This window comes from Pipistrellus hanaki (genome assembly GCF_964339955.1).
Source record: "Pipistrellus hanaki genome assembly, chromosome: 1".
NCBI classification, from domain to species: Eukaryota; Metazoa; Chordata; class Mammalia; order Chiroptera; family Vespertilionidae; genus Pipistrellus; species Pipistrellus hanaki.
In genome coordinates this window covers 197,075,153-197,099,387 of record NC_140503.1, presented here as the reverse complement: position 1 = coordinate 197,099,387, position 24,235 = coordinate 197,075,153, and the positions used below count along the sequence as shown (strand labels likewise).

The 24,235-nt window shown below is 48.3% G+C and overlaps 1 protein-coding gene across 1 annotated transcript; it reads left to right on the top strand.

The window, feature by feature from the left end:
- The first annotated feature begins 248 nt into the window (after positions 1 to 248).
- Positions 249 to 14,066, top strand: SLC34A2 (solute carrier family 34 member 2). Its single transcript, XM_084869983.1, has 13 exons — positions 249 to 278; positions 3,207 to 3,324; positions 3,416 to 3,550; positions 4,529 to 4,657; positions 6,004 to 6,147; positions 7,041 to 7,152; positions 8,437 to 8,632; positions 9,341 to 9,436; positions 9,790 to 9,910; positions 10,077 to 10,244; positions 10,648 to 10,764; positions 10,856 to 10,980; positions 12,239 to 14,066. The coding sequence occupies exons 2-13, from the start codon at positions 3,210 to 3,212 to the stop codon at positions 12,881 to 12,883; spliced, it is 2,103 nt and encodes a 700-aa protein (XP_084726109.1). The 5' UTR covers positions 249 to 278; positions 3,207 to 3,209; the 3' UTR covers positions 12,884 to 14,066.
- The last annotated feature ends 10,169 nt before the right edge of the window (positions 14,067 to 24,235 follow it).

The window sequence follows — 24,235 nt, the reverse complement described above, 5'->3', positions numbered from 1 at the left end:
CTGCGTTGGGGAAGAGCAGAGCGCAAGCAGAGCGCGCTCACTGCCCTGCCAGCGGGCTCCTGGGAAAGGCTGAGCAGAGCAGCTGGGCGAGGTCACGTTGGGCTCATTAAGCCAGCAGGTAGGCAGAGCCTTGGCGGCCACAGGCGGTCCTGGAATGTGCGAGGGGCGTGGTGACAGCCCCTGCCGCCGGCCTCTTTGCGCAACACCTTGGCTATATAACTGGCCGCCGCACCGCACCTGGGTGACTGCCTGGTCCACTGCCTGCGCAGGGAGCGCTGGTGAGTACCGCGCCCGGCCAGGGCACTTCCCGCCCCATCTCACCCTGGAGAGAGCACCTTAAACTCCTGAATTCTTTTAGCTATCCCTCCCTGCAAGACCTCAAGGAACTTTGCTGGCTTTGGGCTGAGGAAGAGGGGGGGGAAATGATAAGCTTCCAATTTCAGATTTCTTTCTCAGCTCCTGAGTATACTCCTGCTAACTGGTAGTTATGAATGAGCCACACGTGGGGAGTTTTAAAATAGTAGATGTATTGGGGCTCCTGGTTTTGGGGAGGAAAAGGGGGTGGGGAATGAAAGTATTGTATTAGGGGGCATCAGGAGGGCTAGGCGTTCTGTGTAGTCACTGATTCTCTGTGTGACCCACGGCAGGTCTATCAGTCGCTGGGCCTCTGTGTCCCTTTCTTTACAAGAACAGGCATCTGAGATTTGAGCTGAAATTGTAGGTCTGTGCGGTTGTCCAATGCTGCACTCCCCCTCCTCGCACCGCCCCACCTCCACCCCCAAGCAGGACTTCCACTGCTAAGCTGTTGTTTCTTTAAGTGTCTGCTAGGTATAGTGCAAACTTGTTTACGGGGCAGGTGGCCAGAATCAGGAGAGGGCTGGCCTGTCCTTCATCTTGTCTTGGGAAAACAGCCCACAATTTTTCAATGTTTTGAGGGTGTCGGGCCAGATAAACAGGGGAATGGCTAACCAGGAGATAGGTATGCACGGGTGCAGCTTGGGGGGGAAATGAACGGGGGAGAAACCCAGGCTCTCCAGGCCAGAAAGAGGGCGGTGGTGGACTGGCATTAATTCAGACTTCAGATCCCCTGGGGGATGCCTGTCTGGGTCACTGGCACTCAGGTGAACAGAGTAGAACCTCTCCTGCTCCTTAGCAAGGAAGCAGCTTGTCTGTTTCATCACGTCATCACATATAGTCCTCTTCCCGCCCGCACTCCTCCCCCCCACCCCCTGTGTGTTGGGTTGGTTAGCCCTCCTGTGCTGGAGTTCATTGGCTGCTCTTTGTTGGGAAGTCTTGCAAAGTTGTGAGCCTCCTAGGAGACCGTTGTTTCAGAGTGCTAAACGAGCTTGAATCTCTTGGTTTGTGCCAGCCAACCAGCTGATAACGATCTGCTGGCAAGAGGGCATGCTTCCAAAATCCACCCCAAATCACTCAACCACTCATTAAAATAGTCCCCAGTGGTGGGAGAACCTGGGGGTTATTACTGTTAGATACAAAGTTGACAAAAATAGCCCGAGTTCAACTTAAGAAAGAAGGCAGCCACCTTCCACCCCACCTTCCTCAACCCCCTCCTCCCATCCCAACCCACCCCCACCCTTGGGACAGAATGGCTGTATCAGCAGGGATCAAGCAGACTGTCCCAGTGAGTTAAGTCATCCCAACGGACTTCAAACACGCAGAAGAGTTCAAAAAAGAGGGCTTCAAAATGATTGAAATGTGTTTTTAAATGTTTATTATTATAAATTAGCTCTTTAACCCCTCCCCAATGCAATGCAAAATAATTGATATAGTTATCATTACAAGGATTTATTTAAAATGCTCTAAATCCAAATTTAAGGTACACTGGGAGGGTGGTATGGTCATGGGCCCTACTTCAAAGAGAGGGCAAATGTCTTTAAACATCCTCTTAGTGCATATTAAAAGTCTAAAGCTATTCAACAACATAAAACCAGGCCAATTGCTTCCCTGTCACCTGCCCCACACCCCTCCCTCCCACCACTACTGGGTCCTTGGGGATTATTTTGCCTTGTGGTGGCTAGAGGAAGCTAAAGAAAAGTAGCCACCACCCTCTTGGGAATTTTTGAAGTCTTGATCATTTTTTCAAAGTATAAGAACATAAGTCCCTTGAAGTGCGGGTGAGATGCACGGGGTTAACTTGTGTACGAGGCTTGCAGCAGAGCCTGGCACAGTGCACTCAGCAAGCTGCCTACTAAGTGCCCTGCGTGCTGGGCTGCAGAGCTCATTCTCCCTGTGCTTGGGGCCGCCGCCCAGGGGGAGAAGGTGTGGGTATCTTGGTCTGTCTGCAGGGTGATGCCTCATGCCTCCTCTCCCCACCTTTTCAGATGTCCTTGGGCTGAGCACAGGTAGCCCCAGAGCAGGTCCGGGTTGGAAAGACCCAAACAAAGCAGAGTGTAGGGGTTGGGTGACTGCCAGGTGCCCTACATTTCCTGGTTACCCAGGTCTGAGAGAGCTAGGACGTTTCCTCTCCTTAGCCTGCAAGACTTCCTCTTGGCATGGGGAGCACGGGTAGATGCAGGAAGGTGAGCCAAAAGGACTATCAACACAGCCAGATGGGCTGTAGGGACTAGTGGTGCGAAGTAAAGGAGTGGTTATGTGATAAACCCTAGCCTCATGCTCAGCCATCAAAAGCACCTTTCTGGGTATCAGAACTGCCAACATAGATGCCTTCACTCTTCTCGGCCCCTGTGGCAGGTAGCGCGAGCATGCTCTAGGATTTAAACTTGGTCCAAGGTGTCTTGCTTATCGCAGAAGACCTGAGGGTTGGTAAAAGCAGGTGAAATGTATATGAGCATATATGTTAGTCCACTGGGGGCACCTTGGAGGGTTGTGAGGACTTGGCAGACGGAGATTCAATGAATATGGATGAGTTTGCATCCTCTTTCTGACTGAAGGGGACAGTCAAGACAGGTCGAGACAGGGCATAGGGAAATCAAAGATGGGTAGATTGAAATGGAGATTTGAGGCTGACATGGAAGAAGCACAGGTTAAGAAGTGGTTGAAGGAGGCCTGCAGAGGAGTGTAATATGGTGCCAAAGAGCCCACACTTAGAGGTGTAAGCACAACACTCATCCACTCTACCCAAATCTTGCAGCTGCTAGCTCTCCCAGCCATGACATCTGAGTGGCCTCCTTTCAGTGGCTGCTCCTTTAAGTTCTGTTCTCCCCCCCCCCCCCCCCCCCCCCCAGACCATGGCTCCTTGGCCTGAGGTGGAAAATGCCCAGCCCAACCCAGGTAAATACATCGGAGGCATCACAGATGGCCAACAGCCCCCCACAGATGGAAAAGGAAAGGAACCCAACAAAAGTAAGTGCCGCTCATCCAGCCCCAAGGGGCCTCCTGTGGGCACCCTGATCCCCCCGCCTTTCTCCTTGACCCTTGTTGTTTGTTTGGCCAGATGTCGCAGGGACCGCTGACACAAAGGTTGAACTTCAGCCATACCACTCCACCGACACCCTGATAGAGGAGCACTCTGGCGTTGAAGACCCCTGGGACCTGCCCGAGCTTCAGCCCAAGGGGATCAGGTGGTCGGGTAAGTGGTCAAGAGATCGGCAAGGGAGTGAGCTCATCACCAGGACAGCATCGCCTCTCTTCCCACTGTCCTGATGCCCTTCGAACAAAGGGCCCGGCCAGGGTTGTCACCCGACAGTCTAGGAGGCGTGGAGTGAAAGCACGGAGTGATGGTTAGGGAACCCTTTTGTACTTTTGTTCATTTGGCAAACGTGCCATTTGCTGGGGTTATAACCATGCTGGACACCAGTGCTGCTCCTTAATTACCTGTTGTGTGCTGACCAGCTCCTGGGTACTGTCATGGTGCTGTGGCTGCAGCAGTGAGCAGTTAGGTACCTGCTCTGAAAGCTGGATGGGAGGGGTGGGGGGGTCCCCTTCCCTAAATGCAAGCATCAGAGCAGTCTTGTAGAAGACAGAGGTAGTATAGCCAGCATAGCCGGGCATGTTGCATTGTTTTCCTGGTTCAGGGTGTAAGGTGATGTGTGGCTCACAGGACTGGGAGGGATCAAAGGGGGGGGGGGTGCGCAAACCACTTTAAGAGAGGAGAAAATAGCCATTAAGGGCATAGCATTGCCCCAGCACTCCCCAAATGGAGGCGGTGATTGCTACCTTGCAGCCACAGCCTAGAAAATAGTCTGCTGTTCAGAGGAGCTTAGGAGAGCCATTATCTCTGACCCCACACTTAGCAGGTGGTAAGTGTTCTTCACCGCCTCGTTCAGGGACATGGGCTCAGCTGAGCATGGAGCCTGCTTTGCTCGTCCCAGACTACACGGAACCCCTTCTCGCCAGTGCACATCCCATGGAGACACTTCAGGGGTTTCAACTAAGTGGTAATTTCTCTGAAACTGCAGCCACAGCTGCCCACCCTCTCTGGGCCTAGCTGTCCATAAGTGCTCACAGGCCCCTGGCTAGGGGAGGGGGGGTGGGAGGTTCAGAGTTCATTGCCAAACTCCTCAGGGTTTCAGATACTGAAAGTCTTTGTGCTTTTTCCCTCCCCCAGAGAGAGACACCAAAGGGAAGATTCTGTGTTCCCTGAGACAGATCGGGAGGTTAGTTCTGCTCCTGACGTTTCTCTATCTGTTCGTGTGCTCCTTGGATATCCTCAGCAGTGCCTTCCAGCTGCTTGGAGGTATGGATGGAAGGGTTGGAGGGCTGGGGTAGGGGTGCTCTCATTTGGTTCAGATCCTCACAAGGCATCAAGCCCTCTCCAGCTGCATTTTAGGGCTGGAAGCCACCTCAGCTCATCTTCCATTTTACAGAGGAGAAAGCCAAGGCCTCCAGGAATCTGGCTGGCTTAGGAGGCTAAGGCCAGGAGCCAGGGCTGGAACCAGTTCCAGGCACCCAACGCCTTGTGTTTGTGCACAAACCTTAGACAGGAAGCTGTTTGACATAGATTTATCTAAGGGATCTCTTTTTTTTTTTTTTCCTTGGTGACCCCCATCTGAGGGGAGTATTGGATAAGAATCATCTTAGGACAAAGCAACTAAGGGAATCAAAGCTGGACTTTTGCTGGAGAAGGACAGGGTCCCCAGACTGGGAGAACCTTCATCCAGCACTGAGCATGGCCCTGTGTGGCCGTGAAGTGTGAAATCACCACGGGTTTGGTCACCTTTGTACCCAAAATGGGCAACGACACTGACAGCTAGCACTTTGAATCCCTCCTGGGTCCAGGAATTTTCAGGGGGGGACTGTCTTGAACATTCCTTCCCAAGCCCTTCCTATTTATAGAGGAGAGGGCCCAGGCTCAAAGAGGTCCTAAGGCTCACAGCCTGTAATTGGCATAACAGCATTCATAACAGCATTCTGGGTGGCACCTGGCACGTGGACTTTTGCACTCCTTGGTGCTTCTCTTGAGAACTCATCTTTGTGTCCTGGGAGAATTGGGGTAAAGTGACTTACTAACTTTCTGGATGCCACTTCTGTCCCCCTGGTCCAAAGCAATAGCAGGGAGAGGCTTTGTTGTCAATATCTCAAGACAATTCACCTCCACGTTCTGGGCTTCAGTCTTCTTTAAAAAATGGATTGGTGGTCTCAGAGGCACACACAGAAATGACACCTCCAGCATTCAATTACAGGCTGGGGCTGGGGCTAGGGCTAGGGCTTGGGGGAGGGAGAGTGGAAAGAGGAGAAGATCCCCTCCTGGAGGACAAATCTTATGAATTGAGAATACATCCCGGAGATAGGAATAGAGACAGGAAATTCACTGGCACCCATAGGGCCAAGTACAGAATTGAGACCAGAAGGCTAGTGGTTGAAGGGAGGGTGCAGGATGAAGCCACAAGAGGAACAGGGTCTGGGGGTGAGTGGGGCATGTCTCCTGGCATCAAGGCAGTGCAGGGGAAATGTGTGAGGGAGCAAGCTGCCACAGGTGCCAGCAGGGCTGGAGGCAGAGATCCACAACCCACAGCCAATGTTGGCCACTTAGTGTACACCTAACCCCCTATCATGTGGCCATGATTTGTTTTGTTTTTCCAGGAAAAGTGGCTGGGAAGATCTTCAGCAACAACACTATAATATCCAACCCCCTGACGGGTCTGATGATCGGCGTGCTGGTGACTGCTTTGGTGCAAAGCTCGAGCACCTCCACATCCATCATCGTCAGCATGGTGGCTTCCTCACGTGAGTACCCATGAACCCAGATGTATTCCAGGCATTTCCCTAGCAGCTGGGAGCCCGGGATTTACTCTGCATGTGTCCCGGCTTGTCACCATGATTTCCCCATCGTATCCTACTATGATGTGTTCGCCTGAACCTCAGGCAGCCACCTGTTTCTATTTCCACAGCCCAGACTGAGAATAGACCCTGAATTATCTGGAGCTATGCTGTCTGGTCCGGCAGACACTTGCGATATGTGGCTATTTAATTTTATTTAACCTTAATTGATTTTAATTGGAAATAGATAACCCGGCTGCTCAGTTGCACTAGCTGTATTTTAAGGGGTCAGTAGTCATATGTGGCTAGCAGCTGCCATTCCAAACTTGAACTTGACTGACAGTGGAGACAGATTCCCTGAGTGGGACAAGTGTGAACCCATGAATTTTCAACCCAAACCAGCATGTTAGCCAACATTAACTAGAGCCTTTTCTGGGCCCAGTTAGAAATAGATATTTCTAAGTATGTGCCAGAACATTGAGGCACTATATTAATCTTGTTTAGAAAAAGGAATTTGCCATGCTTGTTATTTGTTTTCTAGTCTCCTTGAAGATGGCCTTGCATATAAGTAAACTGAGAAAGACACTTTAAAGTAGAGCTCAGGAGGGAGCTGTGGATTCTTGGGGGATCTGTGGATTCCCTGGAATTATGTGCTAAGAAATCTTTTTGATCCATGTTAGTATTTCTACATGAGTTGCCCTAGCTTTTATCAGATTCTTTGCAAGGTGCATACAGGGAAAGAGCTGCAGTTCTAGGCAGCGACTAGTCTGATGGGTTCAGCCTGCCCCGGGCACACCAGGAACCTGGCCAGGCTGCCTACCTACCCTCGCTGCCCTGTTGACTTCCTGTTTTCTACCCAGTGCTGTCGGTGCGGACTGCCATCCCCTATGTTATGGGAGCCAACATTGGAACTTCGATCACCAACACCCTCGTGGCGCTCATGCAGGTGGGAGACCGGAATGTGTTCCGAAGGTAGGAGGCTCAGAACCAGCCCTTGTCACCCACAGGCCCTTCGGTGTTGGTTGGCCAGCTTGTCATAGCTACCTTTAGATCACCACTGAGAATGTGCTTATCAGTCCTGGGTCGCTTATTCCTGGCCATAACGGAGTGCAGCTGAGGGTAGGGCTCATGAATGGAAACAGCCCCCTGATCTGCACAGGGGGGATAGGGATGGCACCATCACTGTGGTGTGTCTAAAGGAGTAAATATAGCCATATAGGTTAACACTTAGCAAGGTGCCTGGCACAGAGGCAGGGTTCCCTAAATATCCACGCTGGAAGCTTACTTGCAACGTGGTGCAGTGAAGACAAGGCCAGCTAGGCGGTGGTTTCCTGTCCTGTTTGGTCAGAAATAATTATAACCCGAAGCTTTCATTCTTGGCCAGCTCAACCCATGCCACTTTTTCTTTGTTCTTCTCTCGCCTGCTACTGAAAGGCAAAACGTAGCTTTTGTGGATCTGGCTGTGTGAGATATGAAATGGGGCGGGCTGGAACCAGGCAAAGGGAACCCTGGTCTTCCAAAAGTTTAATGTAAAAAATAAGCACATTTCCTGGCCTCTCTTCTAACAGATAACAGCTTCTTCTTTTTTTAAAAAAAAACCTTCTAAGATGGAGAGGCAGTTTTCAGCTTGCCTAAATGATGCTTGTGCTGTGGGTTAGGCAGATGGCCTTGGGCAGGCTGGTTGAGGGTAGTAGTAGTAGTAGATGAAACACTACCAGGGTGTTTTTTTGCTAATCTGATCTTCTCAAGGAGCCAAGTGGGCGTTCCTATGCCTCATCTTATTAATGTAGCGATGCAAAGAGGCTAAGTAACTTTGCTGAGGGGCATGGCTGGGATTCAAGGTTTTCTTATCCAGATTTTTGGCCTCTGGATAACCCATGACACATAAACATAAGCATGTGATCTATGGCGGTGCCTGCTCATAGGAATGTGGTTGACTTTGCTCACCCCTGTGGGAGATATTTTTCTTTTTTTAAATATATTTTATTGATTTTTTACAGAGAGGAATGGAGAGAGATAGAGAGCTAGAAACGTCGATGAGAGAGAAACATCAACCAGCTGCCTCCTGCACACCCCGCACCAGGGATGTGCCCACAACCAATGTATATGCACTTGACTGGAATCGAACCCAGGACCCTTCAGTCTGCAGACTGACGCTCTACCTGTGGGAGATATTTCAATAGGTTGACCTTCCTAGACTGGTGCCCACTTTCTCATTGACTAATCTGGCTGTTGGCTCGGGGTTCCCTTCTGTAGGGCTTTTGCAGGGGCCACCATTCATGACTTCTTCAACTGGCTCTCCGTGCTGGTGCTTCTGCCCGTGGAGGTTTCCACCCATTACCTGGAGGCCCTGACCAACCTGATAGTGGACTCCTTCAATTTCAGAAGTGGAGAAGATGCCCCGGAACTTCTTAGAGTTATCACGAAACCCCTTACAAATCTCATTATCCTGGTAAGGGCCAAGTGCCAACTCCCTCCCCCTTGCCCTTTGCCCCGCTCAGCCTGGGATGGACAGGAGGGAGTCTCTGAACACTGCTATTTGGCTGCCTCTGAAAGTAGCCACGAAACTGGGGAAACACTAGGGAGAGTAACGGACCTTTCTTGTTTCCTTGACCACATGTGTGTCATGCTGGAGGGTGGAGGGAGAGGGTGAGTCTTCTCAAGGCTCAAGTACTCCCCACTGGATACCTGGGGCCACTTTGGTCTCACTACTGACATAAGCACCAGTGGGATCACTGGAAAAGTATTACCCTACTTCTAGCCAAAAAGAAAGGCTACTGCCCTTCCCATCCATCTTCCCCTCTAGTCACCAGAGTCTGTCCATATTATTAAAATGAAAGAAGGCTTTGTGAATGTTGCCTTTGGAGAAGGGGCAAGCTTAGACCTTGCCCTCTCACTCTCACTTCTGGTTTTCTCTGCCATCTGTCACCCATTGAATACATACACACTTTCTAGGTACCAGTTCATTATTCACATCTTCACTCATTTATAAAGCACTTGCTGGTGTCTAGATGCTGAGAGGGCGAGTCCCAGCTCACCTCTGCAGGGCCTCACCGTCTGTTCACTTCCTCTGAGGCCCTGTTTGCAGCAGCCCTTGCAAGTCCCTCCCATGTTCGGGCTGAGCATGTGCTGACTCTCTTCTGTCTATTGCCTTCCTCAGCTGGATAAAAAGGTTATCAACCAGATTGCATTGAATGACTCAACAGCTAAGAACAAGAGTCTGATCAAGATTTGGTGCAAAACTTTGACCAATGTGGTAAGTTTCTAAGAATATTGATGTGTGGGTGGACTCTTTCATTTGTACTTTTAAGCAAGTTCTTTCATTCGAAGTGGGAAAATAAAAGGTCAGGCAAAAGAAAATATGGGATTCCTGAAAAATCAAAATTGGCCCATGAGCGTCCATAAGGAAATAAGTCCTTGCATGCTGGATGGACAGACAGAATGCAGTAGAATGGAAAGAACCTTTTGCCCCATCCCACAACACAGATTTATTATCTTCACTTGGCATTTTCATGTCCCTTGACTTTCTGGCTGCTTCTGTCTCCATTCTCCCCACTAATGGTCTCCCCATTCTCCCCGCTAAAATTGAGTGTTATGTTTGCCATCTAGACTCAGGTGAATGTCACCGTCCCCTCGATTCAGAACTGCACCTCGCCCAACCTCTGTTGGACAGATGGTATCTACACCTGGACCATCAAGAATGTGACCATCAAGGAGAATATTGCCAAGTGTGAGTAGAACTCAGAGCATCAGCCATTGGGACTGGCTGTCTGGGGTGCTTGTGGTGAACAACCAAGATTATGTCACTATAAGACAGAAGGAGTAAAGCTAGGTCCTAAATAACAATCTGTGGCTTGGGGGACTCTTCTAATAAGGTCTTACCCTGGTTTCTTCAGGCCAGCACCTCTTTGTGAATGCCAACCTCATGGATGTTGTTGTTGGCGTCATCCTTCTGGTTATCTCCGTGCTGATGCTCTGTGGCTGTTTGATCATGATCGTCAGGCTCCTGGCTTCTGTGCTTAAGGGACAAGTAGCCATTGCCATCAAGAAGACCGTCAATACTGGTAGGTGAATTCTCCCCCATTCCGGGCTTTTTAGGTGTGGCATCACTGTTGCCACCTCAGGGAAGCTCCTTTAGATTCTTATCTAGCAGTGGCCTCTGCATGGATTTTATCTTTGGATTTGAAAAGCTGCAGAAACTAAGACACCCTTGGCCCTTAAAATCTTTCTTGGTGTCTTGGGTGGGACCTGGGGAACAAGAACAAACTTGGATCTCATGTTTGCAAGATCCTGAAAACGCCAGCTCAAATTCAGAACTGTGAAACCAGCCTTCCCACAGGTTTCCTACCCTAGCATGTGCACCCACTCTGTTCCTGTGGAGATGCCACCCCCCCTCCCTCCCCCAGGCCTCCATCCCATACCTTCCTAGAAGGCTTGTGACAGATCACTTTTCCTTCTGTCTTCCAGATTTCCCTTTCCCCTTTTCCTGGCTGACTGGCTACCTGGCTATCTTAGTGGGGGCAGGAATGACCTTCATTGTGCAGAGCAGCTCAGTGTTCACGTCTACTTTGACCCCACTGATCGGTGAGTTTCTCTCTGGCTTCTCCCCCTGGCACCGTCACCATCTCCTGTCATCCTCTGGAACTGATGTGATGGACTTTGTATTTCCCCCCAGGTGTTGGAGTGATAAGTATTGAGAGGGCGTATCCACTCACATTGGGGGCCAACATCGGCACCACCACCACTGCTATCATGGCCGCCTTGGCCAGTCCAGGCAAGACCTTGAAGTCTGCACTCCAGGTCAGGAAATGCTGTGGGACAGGGGCTCTATGGGTGGAATGCAAGAATATCTGTGGTCTTGCAAGCAGATGGTTTCTAACAAGAACCTGCTTCTCCTAAGTCTAAAATGGTAATGTGGGGGAGAAGCCATCTACTCCTTTGAGAGGCCGTGAGACTCCTGACACTGGCAGTTGATTAAACAAAAGTGGGATGGCCACGTGATAGAGACAGAAGGAGTATTTTGGAATCATAGGCATTATCAAGACCTGAGGTTCTGGCTAAAGCCATGATGTCCAATAGAAATATAATGTGCTTATAGTATACAAATTCAAATCACCCATGTAATTTGAAATTTTTAGTAGCTACATTTAAAAAGTGAAAAAACAAAACAAAACAAAACAAAAAACCAGGAAGATCAATTTTAATGATGTATTTATTTAACCCATTACCAATTCAACATGTAATCATTATTTTTAAATGTAATATTTTACATTCTCTTTTGGACTAAGTCTTCCACATTTCAAGCGCTCAGTTGCCACACGTGTCTACTCTATTAGCCAGGGCTGGTTCAAGTCCCTAGCATGATGGCTGGCACCTTGTGGGAGGACATAGGACAGTGAGTGGCCTCTGAAGTCAGGCTTCCTGGGTTTGAAACCCATCTCTACCTTCTCTCATCTGTTTGACTTTGGGAAAATAAGCTTAATCCCAAGGTGCCTCCATTATTGCTAATATCACATGGGGACAATATTGATAGCTACCTCATAGGATATTGTTTGAGGATTGAAGGAATCCACACAACGTGCTTGGGACGGCTGATTCGCTCCTAGTAAACATTATAAACGTCAGCTGCTGATGCTGCTAACTGTCCCCATTCCTCCTTTCCTCCCCTCTCCCTGGAATGAGGCTTTGAGCCAAGGAACCCAGCTATCCTGCAAGCCTTGCCCTCTGCCCCTCCAGCTCTTAACTGCCCAGCTGGAAACTGCAGGGCCAATGCACAGGCTAGCAGTGGGCACATGCATGAGGTGCATTGTTAGTTTGCCTAAAGGACTTCAGTTTCTGAAAACTGTGCTGTAATTAAACTAGTCAACCTTCCCCTCCACTCCCCCCACCCCTACACACACACACTCCTCCCCTCAACCTGACATATGGCAGACCCTCAGGCAATACAGGCCCCTTGACTCCACTACCTCAGCCAGCTTGGTGACACCCCTTTACCCTCCGAACCCCCCAACCACCACCATCGACAGACCATTCACCTGTTCAATCTCTTGTATTTCAGATCGCCCTGTGCCACTTTTTCTTCAATGTCACGGGTATCCTTCTGTGGTACCCAATCCCGTACACTCGCCTGCCCATCCGCCTGGCCAAGGGACTGGGCAACATCTCAGCTAAGTACCGCTGGTTTGCCATCTTCTACCTGGTCACCTTATTCTTCCTGTTCCCGCTGGCCGTGTTTGGCCTCTCGCTGGCTGGCTGGCCAGTGCTGGTGGGCGTGGGGGTGCCCATCATCCTCGTGATCCTTCTGGTGCTGGTGCTCAAACTCCTGCAGGCCAGCTGCCCCCGCATCCTGCCCAAGGTGTTCCAGACCTGGAGCTTCCTGCCCATGTGCATGCGCTCGCTGAAGCCCTGGGACATCGCCATCTCCCTGGCCACCGGCTGCTGCATGAGGAACTGCTGCTGCTGCTGCCGCATCTGCTGCCGCTTCTGCTGCTCGCTCTGCTGCCCCAGGTGCTGCCGCTGCAGCAAGTGCTGCCAGGAGCCCACAGAGGAGGAGGAGGAAACCCAAATCAAGGTCCCCGAGTCCTTTCGTACCATCTCTGTGGTCGTGGAGGCCCCGGAAGGGGTTTCCAAGTCCCCAGAGGAATCCAAGTCCCAAGAGGATACCCTGAACGCAAACACCACCTCCAGCCTCACAGCCTTGTAGGGGCTGTCCTTAGGCAGGAGGAGGGGCCCCAAGTCTCCCTGGCTCCCTCCTTGGTTCTGCAATGCCATTCTCCACTTTGCTGAGAAATGGCATCAACATCAGCTCTGACTCTCGTTCCTCTTTGCGCATGTGTCATCCTGCCTGGTCACTCTGGCTCCACCCCTTCTCCCTGGGTCTCCCACTCCCAGGAATGCGCAGAGAGAATTAGACAATGACACCTGGCTAGATAACGATCCCCTCCACCCACCCATCCACCCACCCACCCACTCCTGATGGGCCGGCCAATGGGACTTATTCTCAGACGTAACCATCTTCTGAAGTCCCAAGGGAGGAATTTATGGAAGGTTCTTAAAGATGCACACACCTAGGCTTTTCCTATTGTGATAAAATTCTCCTTCACCAAAGCCTGGCTGCAACCCAGAGAAGCTGCCGCCCAGGCGTCTTCACCCCAGAGCAGGCCAGTTCAGGGCAAGAGGCCTTGGAGGAGGACACAGGCATGGGCCTTGCTCTCTTCCCAAAGCCCCCTCCCCTGGGCAGGTCTGGCTAGTCCAAGCATTTTCACCTGCTGAGTCTTTGAGTTTGCAGGAGTCAGGATGCACTTTGACCCACCTGTTGCCTCTTGAGATCAGGTGTCGGCAGGGTCCGTGTGTGTGTCTGTGGGTCCTAAGGGTGTGCTCCTTCTTGCTCCACATGCCCTCTGTGCCTTCTAGAGCTCCAGTATTTACCCCTTTGCCCTCCTCATTCCTCACCTCTAATTCTCCCTGGAGAGGAAGCTTCAGCCGGGTCCGGGGAGGTGGAGCTATGCCACAGCGCATCCGTCATGACAGGCCGGGACACCAAACCAAGCCCTCCCCTGGCCTTCCCCCGTGTAGATACCAATTCCCTAACTATCAGCCATTTCTACGCCATATTTATAGCCGTGCACCTGTACAGCGTTTTTATAAGTTATGTAGTAATAGTAGCGGGGCTTGTTTGGGGCTCTCATTTGGAAATGTCAAGGGAAACAAGACCCTCTGTATTTTGTAATGCTGGCTTTTCAACATGCCTCTGTTAGCCCTGCCCATGCCTCCCTGTAAATACAAAAACTGCGGCCCTCTTTGTACTCTACAAATTGGATCCTTGTACCTGTATTGATTGTATTTTTTTAACTGGTTGTGGGAAGGAAAAAATAAAGATGATCAAACCCCCAAAGAGTGTGTTGCTTTCAATTACGGGGAAATTAGGTCCTACTTGAACTGTTTACTAAACATGTGAGGCCATTTCCTCCTCAAATGTTACTACTCACCCCCAGGGCCAGCTACATAATTTGTTGGTCCCCTTGGTCAAAAGGCAGGAGTAAAGTGCCATTACAGGCATGACAGGTAGAAAGCTGTCCTTTCTTCCAGTCTCTCCATGGCCTTTTTTTTTTTTTTTTTTTTTTTCTCTCAATCTCTCCAGCAGCTCCCCCATCAGCTGTCTGCCTGCTCTATTTTGTTTTTTCAGTTCACTCATTAATTCCACATATGTGTGAAGTCATGTGGTACTTGTCTCTCTGACTGGCTTATTTCACTTACCGTAATGTTCTACAGGCTCCTCTGTGGTCTCTCTGGCCTAGTCCTTTTATTTTTTTCTCTTTTTCTAGTTTTTTGACTTTTTAAAAGTTTGTTATGAGTTGAAAAATGCATTTAATGCACCTAACCTACCAAACAGCCTAGCTTAGCCTCGCCTACCTTAAACATGCTCAACACAATTTCCATAAAACTCAGCAACACACTAAGTGTACTGTGGAGGGTTGGTTACCCTCATGGTCGTGTGGCTGACAGAGCTGTAGCTCCCTGCATCTGGCCAGATCCAAACTCAAGAGTTCCACGTCTGGTTTCTATTGAAGGCATACTGCTTCCGCACAACCATAAGTCAGAAAACTACAAGCCACACCATTGTAACTCATCGAGCATATCTGTAAGACTATTCTTTATAAAATTTACATATTAGCATGGATTTTTCTGTTTGTGTTGTGTGAGGCCAGTTTTACATGCAGACTTGATAAAATCACATCGCTCGTATTTCATTGCTACCGGAGCAGCAGGGACATTGCACAGAACTCACTCAGTTGTTTGATTTCATTCCCTGGTGCGTGCACATTGTATGGATATTTGACCTCACTGAGGAGTAAGGAAGAGCGGTGAAGGAACTACGGCTGCCTTTGCTTCAACATCCTCACTTTCAGCCCAGGCAGGTGACTAATGCACAAAAGTAAGGAAGGTAAGAGAGAAGATGTGGTAGGGCTTCTGTGTTCTTTTGTTTCCTGCAAAGACAGGTCTGGTTTGAACGGAAAGCATGGCCGCGGGGCTGTCGGCATACTCAGTTGCAGACCTGACACACTCACCTTGTACTTGAGTCCTGCTGTGTTCCCACTGATGTGAGTCTCCAGGAATTCTGTCCTCCGGCATTGCAAATGTCTAGCTTTCTCCTCAGCTCACCTCCCTGGTGCTCAGCTTCTCAGATCTCAGCTTCCTTTCAATTTCCCCTTCCCTTAGCCCCAGGAATCTCCAAACACTCTATCCCTGGTGTCCAGGGAGGAAGCCCCAAATCTGTGAACATCCAAGCAAGCCAAGGCTGCACACCTTCCCTTTCCTGTGAAGAATAATGGACTCTTTCTTCAAAACTGCAGGTGGCCAGGCAGGCCTGGGAATAAACATTGAGGAGGGTTTTTCACCACGAAAAATCCCCCTCCGTCCCCCTCTCCCCAGGATGACTTTTGTGAGGCACTTGTTCCAGAATATTCTCAGCTGTGGAGCTCCAGGCTCCTCCCAGAGACTGCATTTCAGTAGCTTGAGGGCCAGAACCTGCATTTTTAAAATATGCTTTTATTGATTTCAGAGAGACAAAGAGAGAGGGAGAGAAAGATAGAAACATCAACGATGAGAGGGAATCATTGACCAGTTGCCTCCACGCCCCCCACTGGGGATTAAGCCCACAACCTGGACATGTGCCCTGATGGGGAATTGAATGGTGACCGCTTGGTTCATGGGTCGATGCTCAACCACTGAGCAATACCAACTGGGCAGGAATCTGCATTTTTTAAAATAATGCATAGCAACCACAATTCTGATGCAGGTGATCACTAACTCATGTTTATAAGAACTCTGCCATGGGAAAGAGCAAATATTAAGCCTCTCTCCCTTCCTCATTACTATCCTCCTCCTCCTCCTCTTCTCTCTTCCTCCCTAGCCCTCCATTCTACTTATCCTCCATATTCTACACACTCGCAAAAATGTTATCATTTCTGGGTGGTAAGAAATATTTATAGAAATTTTATATGTATGTATCATACATATGTATGTATGTATCATACATATGTATGTATCATACATTTTTATATATTACATAATTATAAATAAGTAAATATATATATATATATATATATATATATATATATATATATATATAATATTAACCTAAAACTAAAATGGCAAAGTGAGAGGCAGCAAGCATTTGTTGAGCTGAGCAGGAGCTGTTGGGGAAGCTGTGATTCAGGCAGAAAGCCAAACAGTGTTCTGATCCAGAGATGAAGGCAGGCGTTGTTTAGGAGAAAGGGGAGGGGGACAACTACAGGAATAGAAGGAAGGAATTTCCACGGCTAAGAAGCTAAGGAAGGGCTTTCTATGGGTGCAGATAAGATAACATAGTGATGTCCATTCTCAAGGACACCTCTGTCACTCCCATATTTATAACAGCAGCTGTTTGGAATGTAGTGCTGTTTTAGCCATGTCCACAGGTCCTTTCGGCTAAGGGTTTGAGGAGTTAGCTGTGCAAGGCTATTCCTCGGGGATGGCAGCTCTGACTCCATTTTGAAGTGGCTCCATTTATTATGATTTACATGTATATGAATCTACTCTCCTCCCAATATTTTGACCATGACTTATATTATTTTGTCACTAGTAAAAAAAAAAAAAAAAGTAATGAAGGAAAACACTAACAAACTGGAATGACCCCTTCCCCCAGGAAGTATGTCAGTTGGGGTACTGGATTTTCCCCGAGTCTTTCCTTGCTCAAGGAGGAGGCTTCTTCTCCTACTGTCTTATCATATATTCATAACTCACCCTTCAACTGACTGTCCTTTGCTAGGCCCTAGGAGCTTTCCACCCCCTGGTCTTCTGTACCTGACTGTAAACTGCTCAGCCAGATTGTCCAGAAATCTCAGTTTTCCTATTCCATTCCCAAGGAATGTTCCTAGCTTCTACCCTTCCTGGAAGGCAAGACTGACCTTCATCAGTGCTTGCACTAGGGAAGCAGAAATGGTAGTGATAATCCTTTCTCTTCAGGAGTGCTGAGAGAATTCAACGCAAATGCTGGTGAAGGTGCTTTGCCCTGGGAATCACTCCAGGTCTTTATTCTTTCCACTGAACCTCAGTAAACCCAACTGAGCCCTGGGAAAGCACTGGGCCTGGGGCATGCAGACAATGAAGGCCTGGTCCTGTTTTCAAAGATCTCCCACCGCCCAGAGACAGAGATGCAAACACACAGAGCCAGTGTGAGTTTCATAGGGAAGGAGGAGTAGATAACCCAACTGAGAGCCATTTTGTCCCCTCCTGAAAAGTCTGCAACCTGCCCGGCTAGCTGGCTCAGTGGTTGAGCATCAACCTCTGAACCAGGAGGTCACAGTTGAGATTCTTGGATTTCGGGCTCAATCCCCAGTGTAGGGCATGCAGGAGGCAGTCAATCAAGGACTCTCTCTCTCATCATTGATGTTTCCAATTCTCCCTCTCTGAAATATATATATATATATATATATATATATATATATATATATATATATATATATATATATATAGTCTGTGATCTGAGGCAAGTTTTTAATCTCTGTGACCTGCAGGCTTCCAATCTCAGAAATGTAAAGATGCCTATTTCACAAGGTTGTTGTAGTGATTGAGATTTCCTCAAACCTCAGGGGTTAACATCTTTCCTTTAAAATGTCGGCTATATCCCCCTGTAACCTCTACAATCCTTATTGATCCTGGAAGAAGGCAGTGGTTCGGGCGATGGAAAATTTGTCTATAACTTAAATTGGCCCTTGGCATACAATTTCCAACCACCCATTCAAAATACAGTGGACCCCTGAACAGCACAGGGTTGAACTGCCCAGGTCCACTTGTAAGGGGATGTCAGCACCCCTAACCCCTGTGATGTTCAGAGTCAACTGTGGTTCATTAGCATCGCTACCCATTTTTGCTTCATCTTAAGCTGCAATGCCTGTGAAATTGTGGGTTTGATGTGTGAGTCCTGATATTTTTTTTCCCTTAATGAACATTAAAGCAAAGGCATAGCTATTAAAAATTTAAAAGTTCATTCAGATCTACTTAGGAACATTTCATGTGTGTCCAGGGATATAATTACCACGCCGAGGGAGATGCTGAGATTCATAATTAAAGCACCTAGCACCTTGCTTGGTTGTGGCAAGGCTTAAATACAAATTTTGTTGATTCTGAGAAGCACAGAGAAGGGGGAGGACCCAGTGCCTTGGAAAGGGGAGGGTGGAGGGAAGAGAGGCTCTCTGAGCACAGCATTGCTGCCTGTGCTCTCATTAGACAGGCTTGTGGAAGGGAGAAGGGGAAGAGGGAGACAGGAAGAGGGCCAGAACCTTAGGACATTTGAAGAATTGCCTTCAGGGCAGCCGGGCTGGGCCTTTGGAGCCCATAGATCAGCCGGTTCAGATAACGATAAAAAGGGCGCCATGCTCTCTGGGGAGTTTGAACTGGATCCTGATGGGCATGGTGAAATACTGAGAAGTCACATGCTCCTGTTGATAACCTAGGAAGGTCTCAGAATTATCTAGAAGTGGCTCTGTTCCACGGTTGCCTGATGACTCTGTAAAAACAGCTCTCACGCTCTCCATTCCTTCCTTTCAGAGCTGGGGCTGCCACACACAGCAATCCCAATGGAACTGTTAGTTCATCTCCGCAGAAAGGAGCACTTGGTTTCCCATATCAGCTTCTGTTGTCCCAAAGAACGGAGGCTGCTACAGCCATCATGAATTCCTTCCATCTGCCCCACCCTCTTCAATCAAGCTCAGCAGTCCATCAATTTCCTCTTCTGTTCAAATCAAGTCCTGCCCCCTTTGCTTTCCACTGCCCCTGTGGTTCGAACCCTTTCCATCTCTTGCTTCAGGGTTTTGTCTCTAAACTAGTCTGGCTGCTGCTGGTTACATCTGGACTCCTACACAAAGTAGCAACAGGATCATGAGCGAATCCCTTAATCTCACTAAATCTCAGTTCCCTCATCTGTCAAATGGGGATTACATGTTCACAGCACCGTGTCCGAGGGCTGTTAAGGGATTGCGTGAGATACTGTGGGTAAAGCACTTACTCTGCTGCATGGCACATAAAAGTTCAATAAGGATTTGCTGGTATTATTATAGCCCTCCCTTCATTCTGCAATTTACCGCTGCCTAAAATGTCCTGACTGTTTAAGTGAATGTGTTGGCCTTCTGGTGTTAGTCACAGAGCCTGTCCAGAGAGTCAAAGGTGCCCTCTGCATGCAGAGCACTGAGCATTGTGGCTGAGGGTCAGCAGGGGCGAGGCCAGGGTGAGGCAAGGAGCTACCTGAGACACAACTTTTCCGAAGGCTCTCGCCCTCAGGGTCATGCAAGTGCTTCCTGAAAGACCTGTCCCCTTTCCTAAGGTGGGCTTGCAGTCGTCTTTGTTTTCCCTGGTTGAGTGGCCCTTTACCCTGGGAACCGGATTCTCTAGCTTTTGGTAAAAAGCAAGCAAGCTCCAACGCAGCCTGCCACATTCCCTAAGACCCGAGGAGGTAGGAGGAAGAGGTCTGAGACCAGGGGAGGTTTAGGGTTACAGAGACATCACGGGAAGGGAGAATGGGGAAGAGATGAATATCAGTGTCCCGGGCACCCAGGCTGTCCAGGGGCAGAGATCTGCTATCATCCTTGAGTAGACACAGGTTGGCTAGTAGGCTGTACCTTTCACTGTTAATATACAAGTCCTTTTTTTTTTTTAATATATTTTATTAATTTTTTACAGAGAGGAAGGGAGAGATATAGAGCTAGAAACGTCAATGAGAGAGAAACATCGACCAGCTGCCTCTTGCACACCCCCTACCGGGGATGTTCCTGCAACTAACATACATGCCCCTGACTGGAATCGAACCTGGGACCTTTCAGTCTGCAGACTGATGCTCTACCACTGAGACAAACCGGTTTCGGCAATATACAAGTCCTTGTTTAAGTGCCCAGCTTAGCCTTCTAGCAAGGGAGAGCCCTCCACCCCTTCCCTCACCTCCTGGTTGGCCCTGGCTCTGAGCTACTACAGCATATGCTGATTAGTTGAGGCCATTTTCCTGTGCTCTGACCACCTTCATCTGCTGATAACACAGGCAACTCTGGATCCAGTGCAAAGGGTATTGGTAGAGGGCAGAGGCAAGGCACCATCCTATCAGGGGTGATCTGGGCTGACATCTCTGTCTTGAACCCTTCCCACCAGCATGAGTAGAAGCTTCTCTTCCAGTGTCGGGTGGAACAGTGGACAGAGATAGGTCTCAGAACTTTCAAATCAGCAGGTTGACTTAGCGAGGTGAGGCCACAGCAGGCAGGCCCCAGTCTGGTGCTCAGGATTAACGTATCCAGAAAATGGCTGAAGCTAATCAGAAAGTCAAGGGTGCTGGGAATCCCTACAGAGCTTTCCCTTTCTCCTGTGGTTTCTCCATGGACTTGGCTACTCAGAGAGTAGCTTTTTATATATATAATTTTTTTATTTTATTTCAGAGAGGAAGGGAGAGATAGAAACACCAATGATGAGAGAGAATCATTGATTGGCTACCTCCTACATGCCCCCTACTGAGGATCGAGCCCACAACCTGGGCATGTGTCCTTGACCGGAATCGAACCCAGTACTCTTCAGTCCCCAGGCCGATGCTCTAGCCACTGAGCCAAACCCCCTGGGGCCGAGAGTAACTTTCAGAGGAGAAGCAATGCAGTGAATTAGGAAGCTTATGAGATTTGGTAAATGCCAGGCTGGGTTTGAAATCTGGATCTAATTTCTGTGAAGTATTGGTCAATGTGTTTGACCTCTTTGAGCTTCAGTTTCTCCAGCTACAAAATGGGGACCATACACCTACCCAGAAGATGGAAGCATGAAGATGGTTGTATTTGCAAAGGAATGGAAAGTAGATTCTGGTTGTTTCTGTCCCACCTCTGATTTTCAAATGATAGGCTGCTGACTTTAACAATATCCTATATAATAAAAGGCTAATATGCAAATAGATGAAACAGAGGGACTACGGATCAACCGAACAACCGGTTGCTATAATATGCGTTGACCACTAGGGGATGTATACAGAACAAGGTGGGTGTCGGCCATGGCGGGATGGTGGAGCAGGTGAGTGGGGGTGCCAGACCAAGGCAGGGTGCTGGTTGCTGTCATCGAGGCAAGCCTCTGATGGTTACTGAAAATTCTTTGCTCCTGTACACTGCGGTCCCACCTGAAACTCACATCTGCTGCCAGCGCCTGGTGCCTGTGCTGATCACTCAGCATTGTCAGTGTGTGCAAGTGGAGTAATTGGGGCAGCAGCCAATGCTTGCACCCACTGACAGCACCACCCGACCCCAATTGCTCCATGCTGTCAGCATGTGTGAGTGGGGGCAGTGCAGTCAGACCTGGGAGCAGTGGTGGTGGGAGTGGGGCTGCCAGCAGACAAGGGACCAGGGGCTGTGGTGGGAGGGACAGAGCGGGGGTGAGGAGGATAAGCTACGATCAGTCCCTGTACCCACTGCAGCCTCACAGCCCATAGTTCCTTTCAAGGTGCAAGAATTCATGCACTGGGCCCTTAGTTAATAGAAATAAAAGAGAAACTGATTGGCATTAGAAATTTTTGAGGATGCTTTCTAGTGGGTTCCTTGGGCGAGAATTAATAATGTGGATAGATCACATGTAGAGAGCACTTACCATGTGCACATCCCTCTTCTAAGTACATTACATGGGCTGATGCATCTGTCCCCCCATGAGCTCTGTGAGGCGGGAACTACTATCATTCTTCATTTTCAGGTGAGGAGAGACACCCAGGTCTCTGGGAGTGTGCTCACCTCTTTATTCCTGCTAGACTGTTTGTTTGCTTATTAAAGGCTGGCTTTGGTGCTCTCACGATTTAAAAAATAATTTATTGAGGCAAAATTCCGGCAGCATAACAAAAATTATTTGACAGTGAACAATTCAGTGTCATTTAGTGCATTCACAATGTGCTCCCATCAGCTCTATCCAGTTTCAGAATATTTCCATTACTCTGAAGTCAAACCCTTTACCCATTCAGCAGTTTCTCCCTATTGTACAACCCTCTATTTGTAACCTCTCTTTATGGACTTATTTATTCTGGATATTTTCTTCAAATGAAACAATATGTGTCTTTTTGTTCCTGAACTTTTTCCACTTAGCATAATGTTTTCAAGGTTCAACTAGTACCTTTTTTATGGCCGAACAGCACTCCATTGTATGTTTATTCCACAATTTGCTTATCCATTCATCTATTGAACATTTAGGCTCCTTCCACCGCTTGGTTATTGTAAGTCCTGATGATGTGAACATACATGTACATTTCCTTGTCTGCATCCTTGTGTTCAATTATTTTGGGTATATAATATGGGATCATTTTGTAACTCTTTATTTAACTTTTGGAGGAACTACAAAGCTGTTTTCACAGTGGCTGAACCAGTCTACATTCAATAAACTATGTATGAGGATTCCAAGTTCCCCACAGTCTCATCAACGTTTATTTTCCCTTTTTTAAAAAGTTGTAATCATTCTACTGGCTGTCTGTGAAGTGGTAACTCTCTTCTCTAACTGTAGAGAGCATTTGGGAAGGCACATGAGCACTTCTTTGATTATTGTCAGTGAGTCCTGGGAACATACAATGCCAGAGGCAGGTATGTTGTCAACCTCACTCTTAGCTCAGGTGCCAAGGGGTGGTTTTTTGTTGTTGTTGTTGTTCAGCCGGGCTCAAAGAAGGGACACAATTATCTGGGCTCAGCCAGGAGTGACAATTACAAAGAAGCTACAAGAATGAAGAATTGTAGCTTAATCTTTAACCATGATTTCACATAATTTCCTTTGTCTTAAATTCTGATAAAACTTCCTGGAATGGTATATATAATAAGAGAGGAATATGCTAATTATACATTACACCCTGAGGTGTAACGAGCAGATGTATAATGACCAGATCACAGATCTACAGGAAAGTGGGGCATCGAACTATAAGCAGGTGGTGGAGAGCTATAGAAAGGGGCAGGGCAGCAAGCTTGGGGGTGGGGGGTGGGGGGAGCCACAGGAGGGTGGGCCAGCAGGTGGAGAGCTCCAGGAGGGTGGACAGTGAGCTACTAGCAGCGGAGAGCTGGGCTGGGGAGGGGGGAGGGAGGGGTTGGGAGGTTGGTTCAAGGGCCAGCTGTTCCACCTGGTCCCAGCTTTCCCTACTGTCTCTGTGTCTGTCTCTTTCATTTTCTCAATCTCCTGTTGTCACTACTCATGACTCATGTCCACTCTCTAGCTGTGCTGGTCATGGTAAAGAGAGAATACTTATATCTAATGACTAATGATTAAGGATGTTGACATCTTTTCATGTGCTTGTTGGCTATTTGAATATCTTCTTTAGAAAAAATGTCTACTTAAGTTCTTTGCCCATTTTTTAGTTAGGTCACTTGTCTTTTATTGAGTTGTAGGAGTTCTTTATATATTTGGAATACTAGACTCTTATCAGATATATAATTCGCAAATATTTCATCCTACTCATAGGTAGTCTTTTCACTTTCCTGATAATGTCTTTGGATACACAAAAGGTTTTAATTTTGATGAAGTCCTATTCTATTATTCTTTTTTTTAAAACCAATTTTTTAAATATATTTTATTGATTTTTCACAGAGAGGAAGAGAGAGAGTTAGAAACATCGATGAGAGAAATATCGATCAGCTACCTCTTGCACACCCCCCACTGGGGATGTGCCTGCAACTAAGGTACATGCCCTTGATCGGAATCGAACCCGAGATCCTTCAGTCCGCAGGCCGACACTCTATCCATTGAGCCAAACCGATTTCAGCTTAAAAAATATTTTTTATTGATTTCAGAGAGAAAGGGAGAGGAAGAGAGAGATAGAAACATCAATGATGAGAGTCATTGTTTGGCTGCCTCCTGCATGCCCCTCACTGGGGATCGAGCCAGCAACCCAGGCATATGCCCTTGATCAGTATCAACCCTGTGACCCTTCAGTCCACAGGCCTATGCTCTCTATCCATTGAACTAAGCTAGCCAGGGCTTTTCTTCTCTTGTTGCTTGTGCTTTGGTGTCACATCTAAGAATGCCTTGGCAGATCCAAAGTCAT

Excerpts from the sequence above, each read along its gene's own strand:
- SLC34A2 (XM_084869983.1), top strand. The coding sequence starts at position 3,210 with ATGGCTCCTTGGCCTGAGGTGGAAAATGCCCAGCCCAACCCAGGTAAA. Across the intron at positions 9,437-9,789 it reads GCAAAACTTTGACCAATGTG|ACTCAGGTGAATGTCACCGT; the intron begins GTAAGTTTCTAA and ends TTTGCCATCTAG. Across the intron at positions 10,245-10,647 it reads CAAGAAGACCGTCAATACTG|ATTTCCCTTTCCCCTTTTCC; the intron begins GTAGGTGAATTC and ends TCTGTCTTCCAG.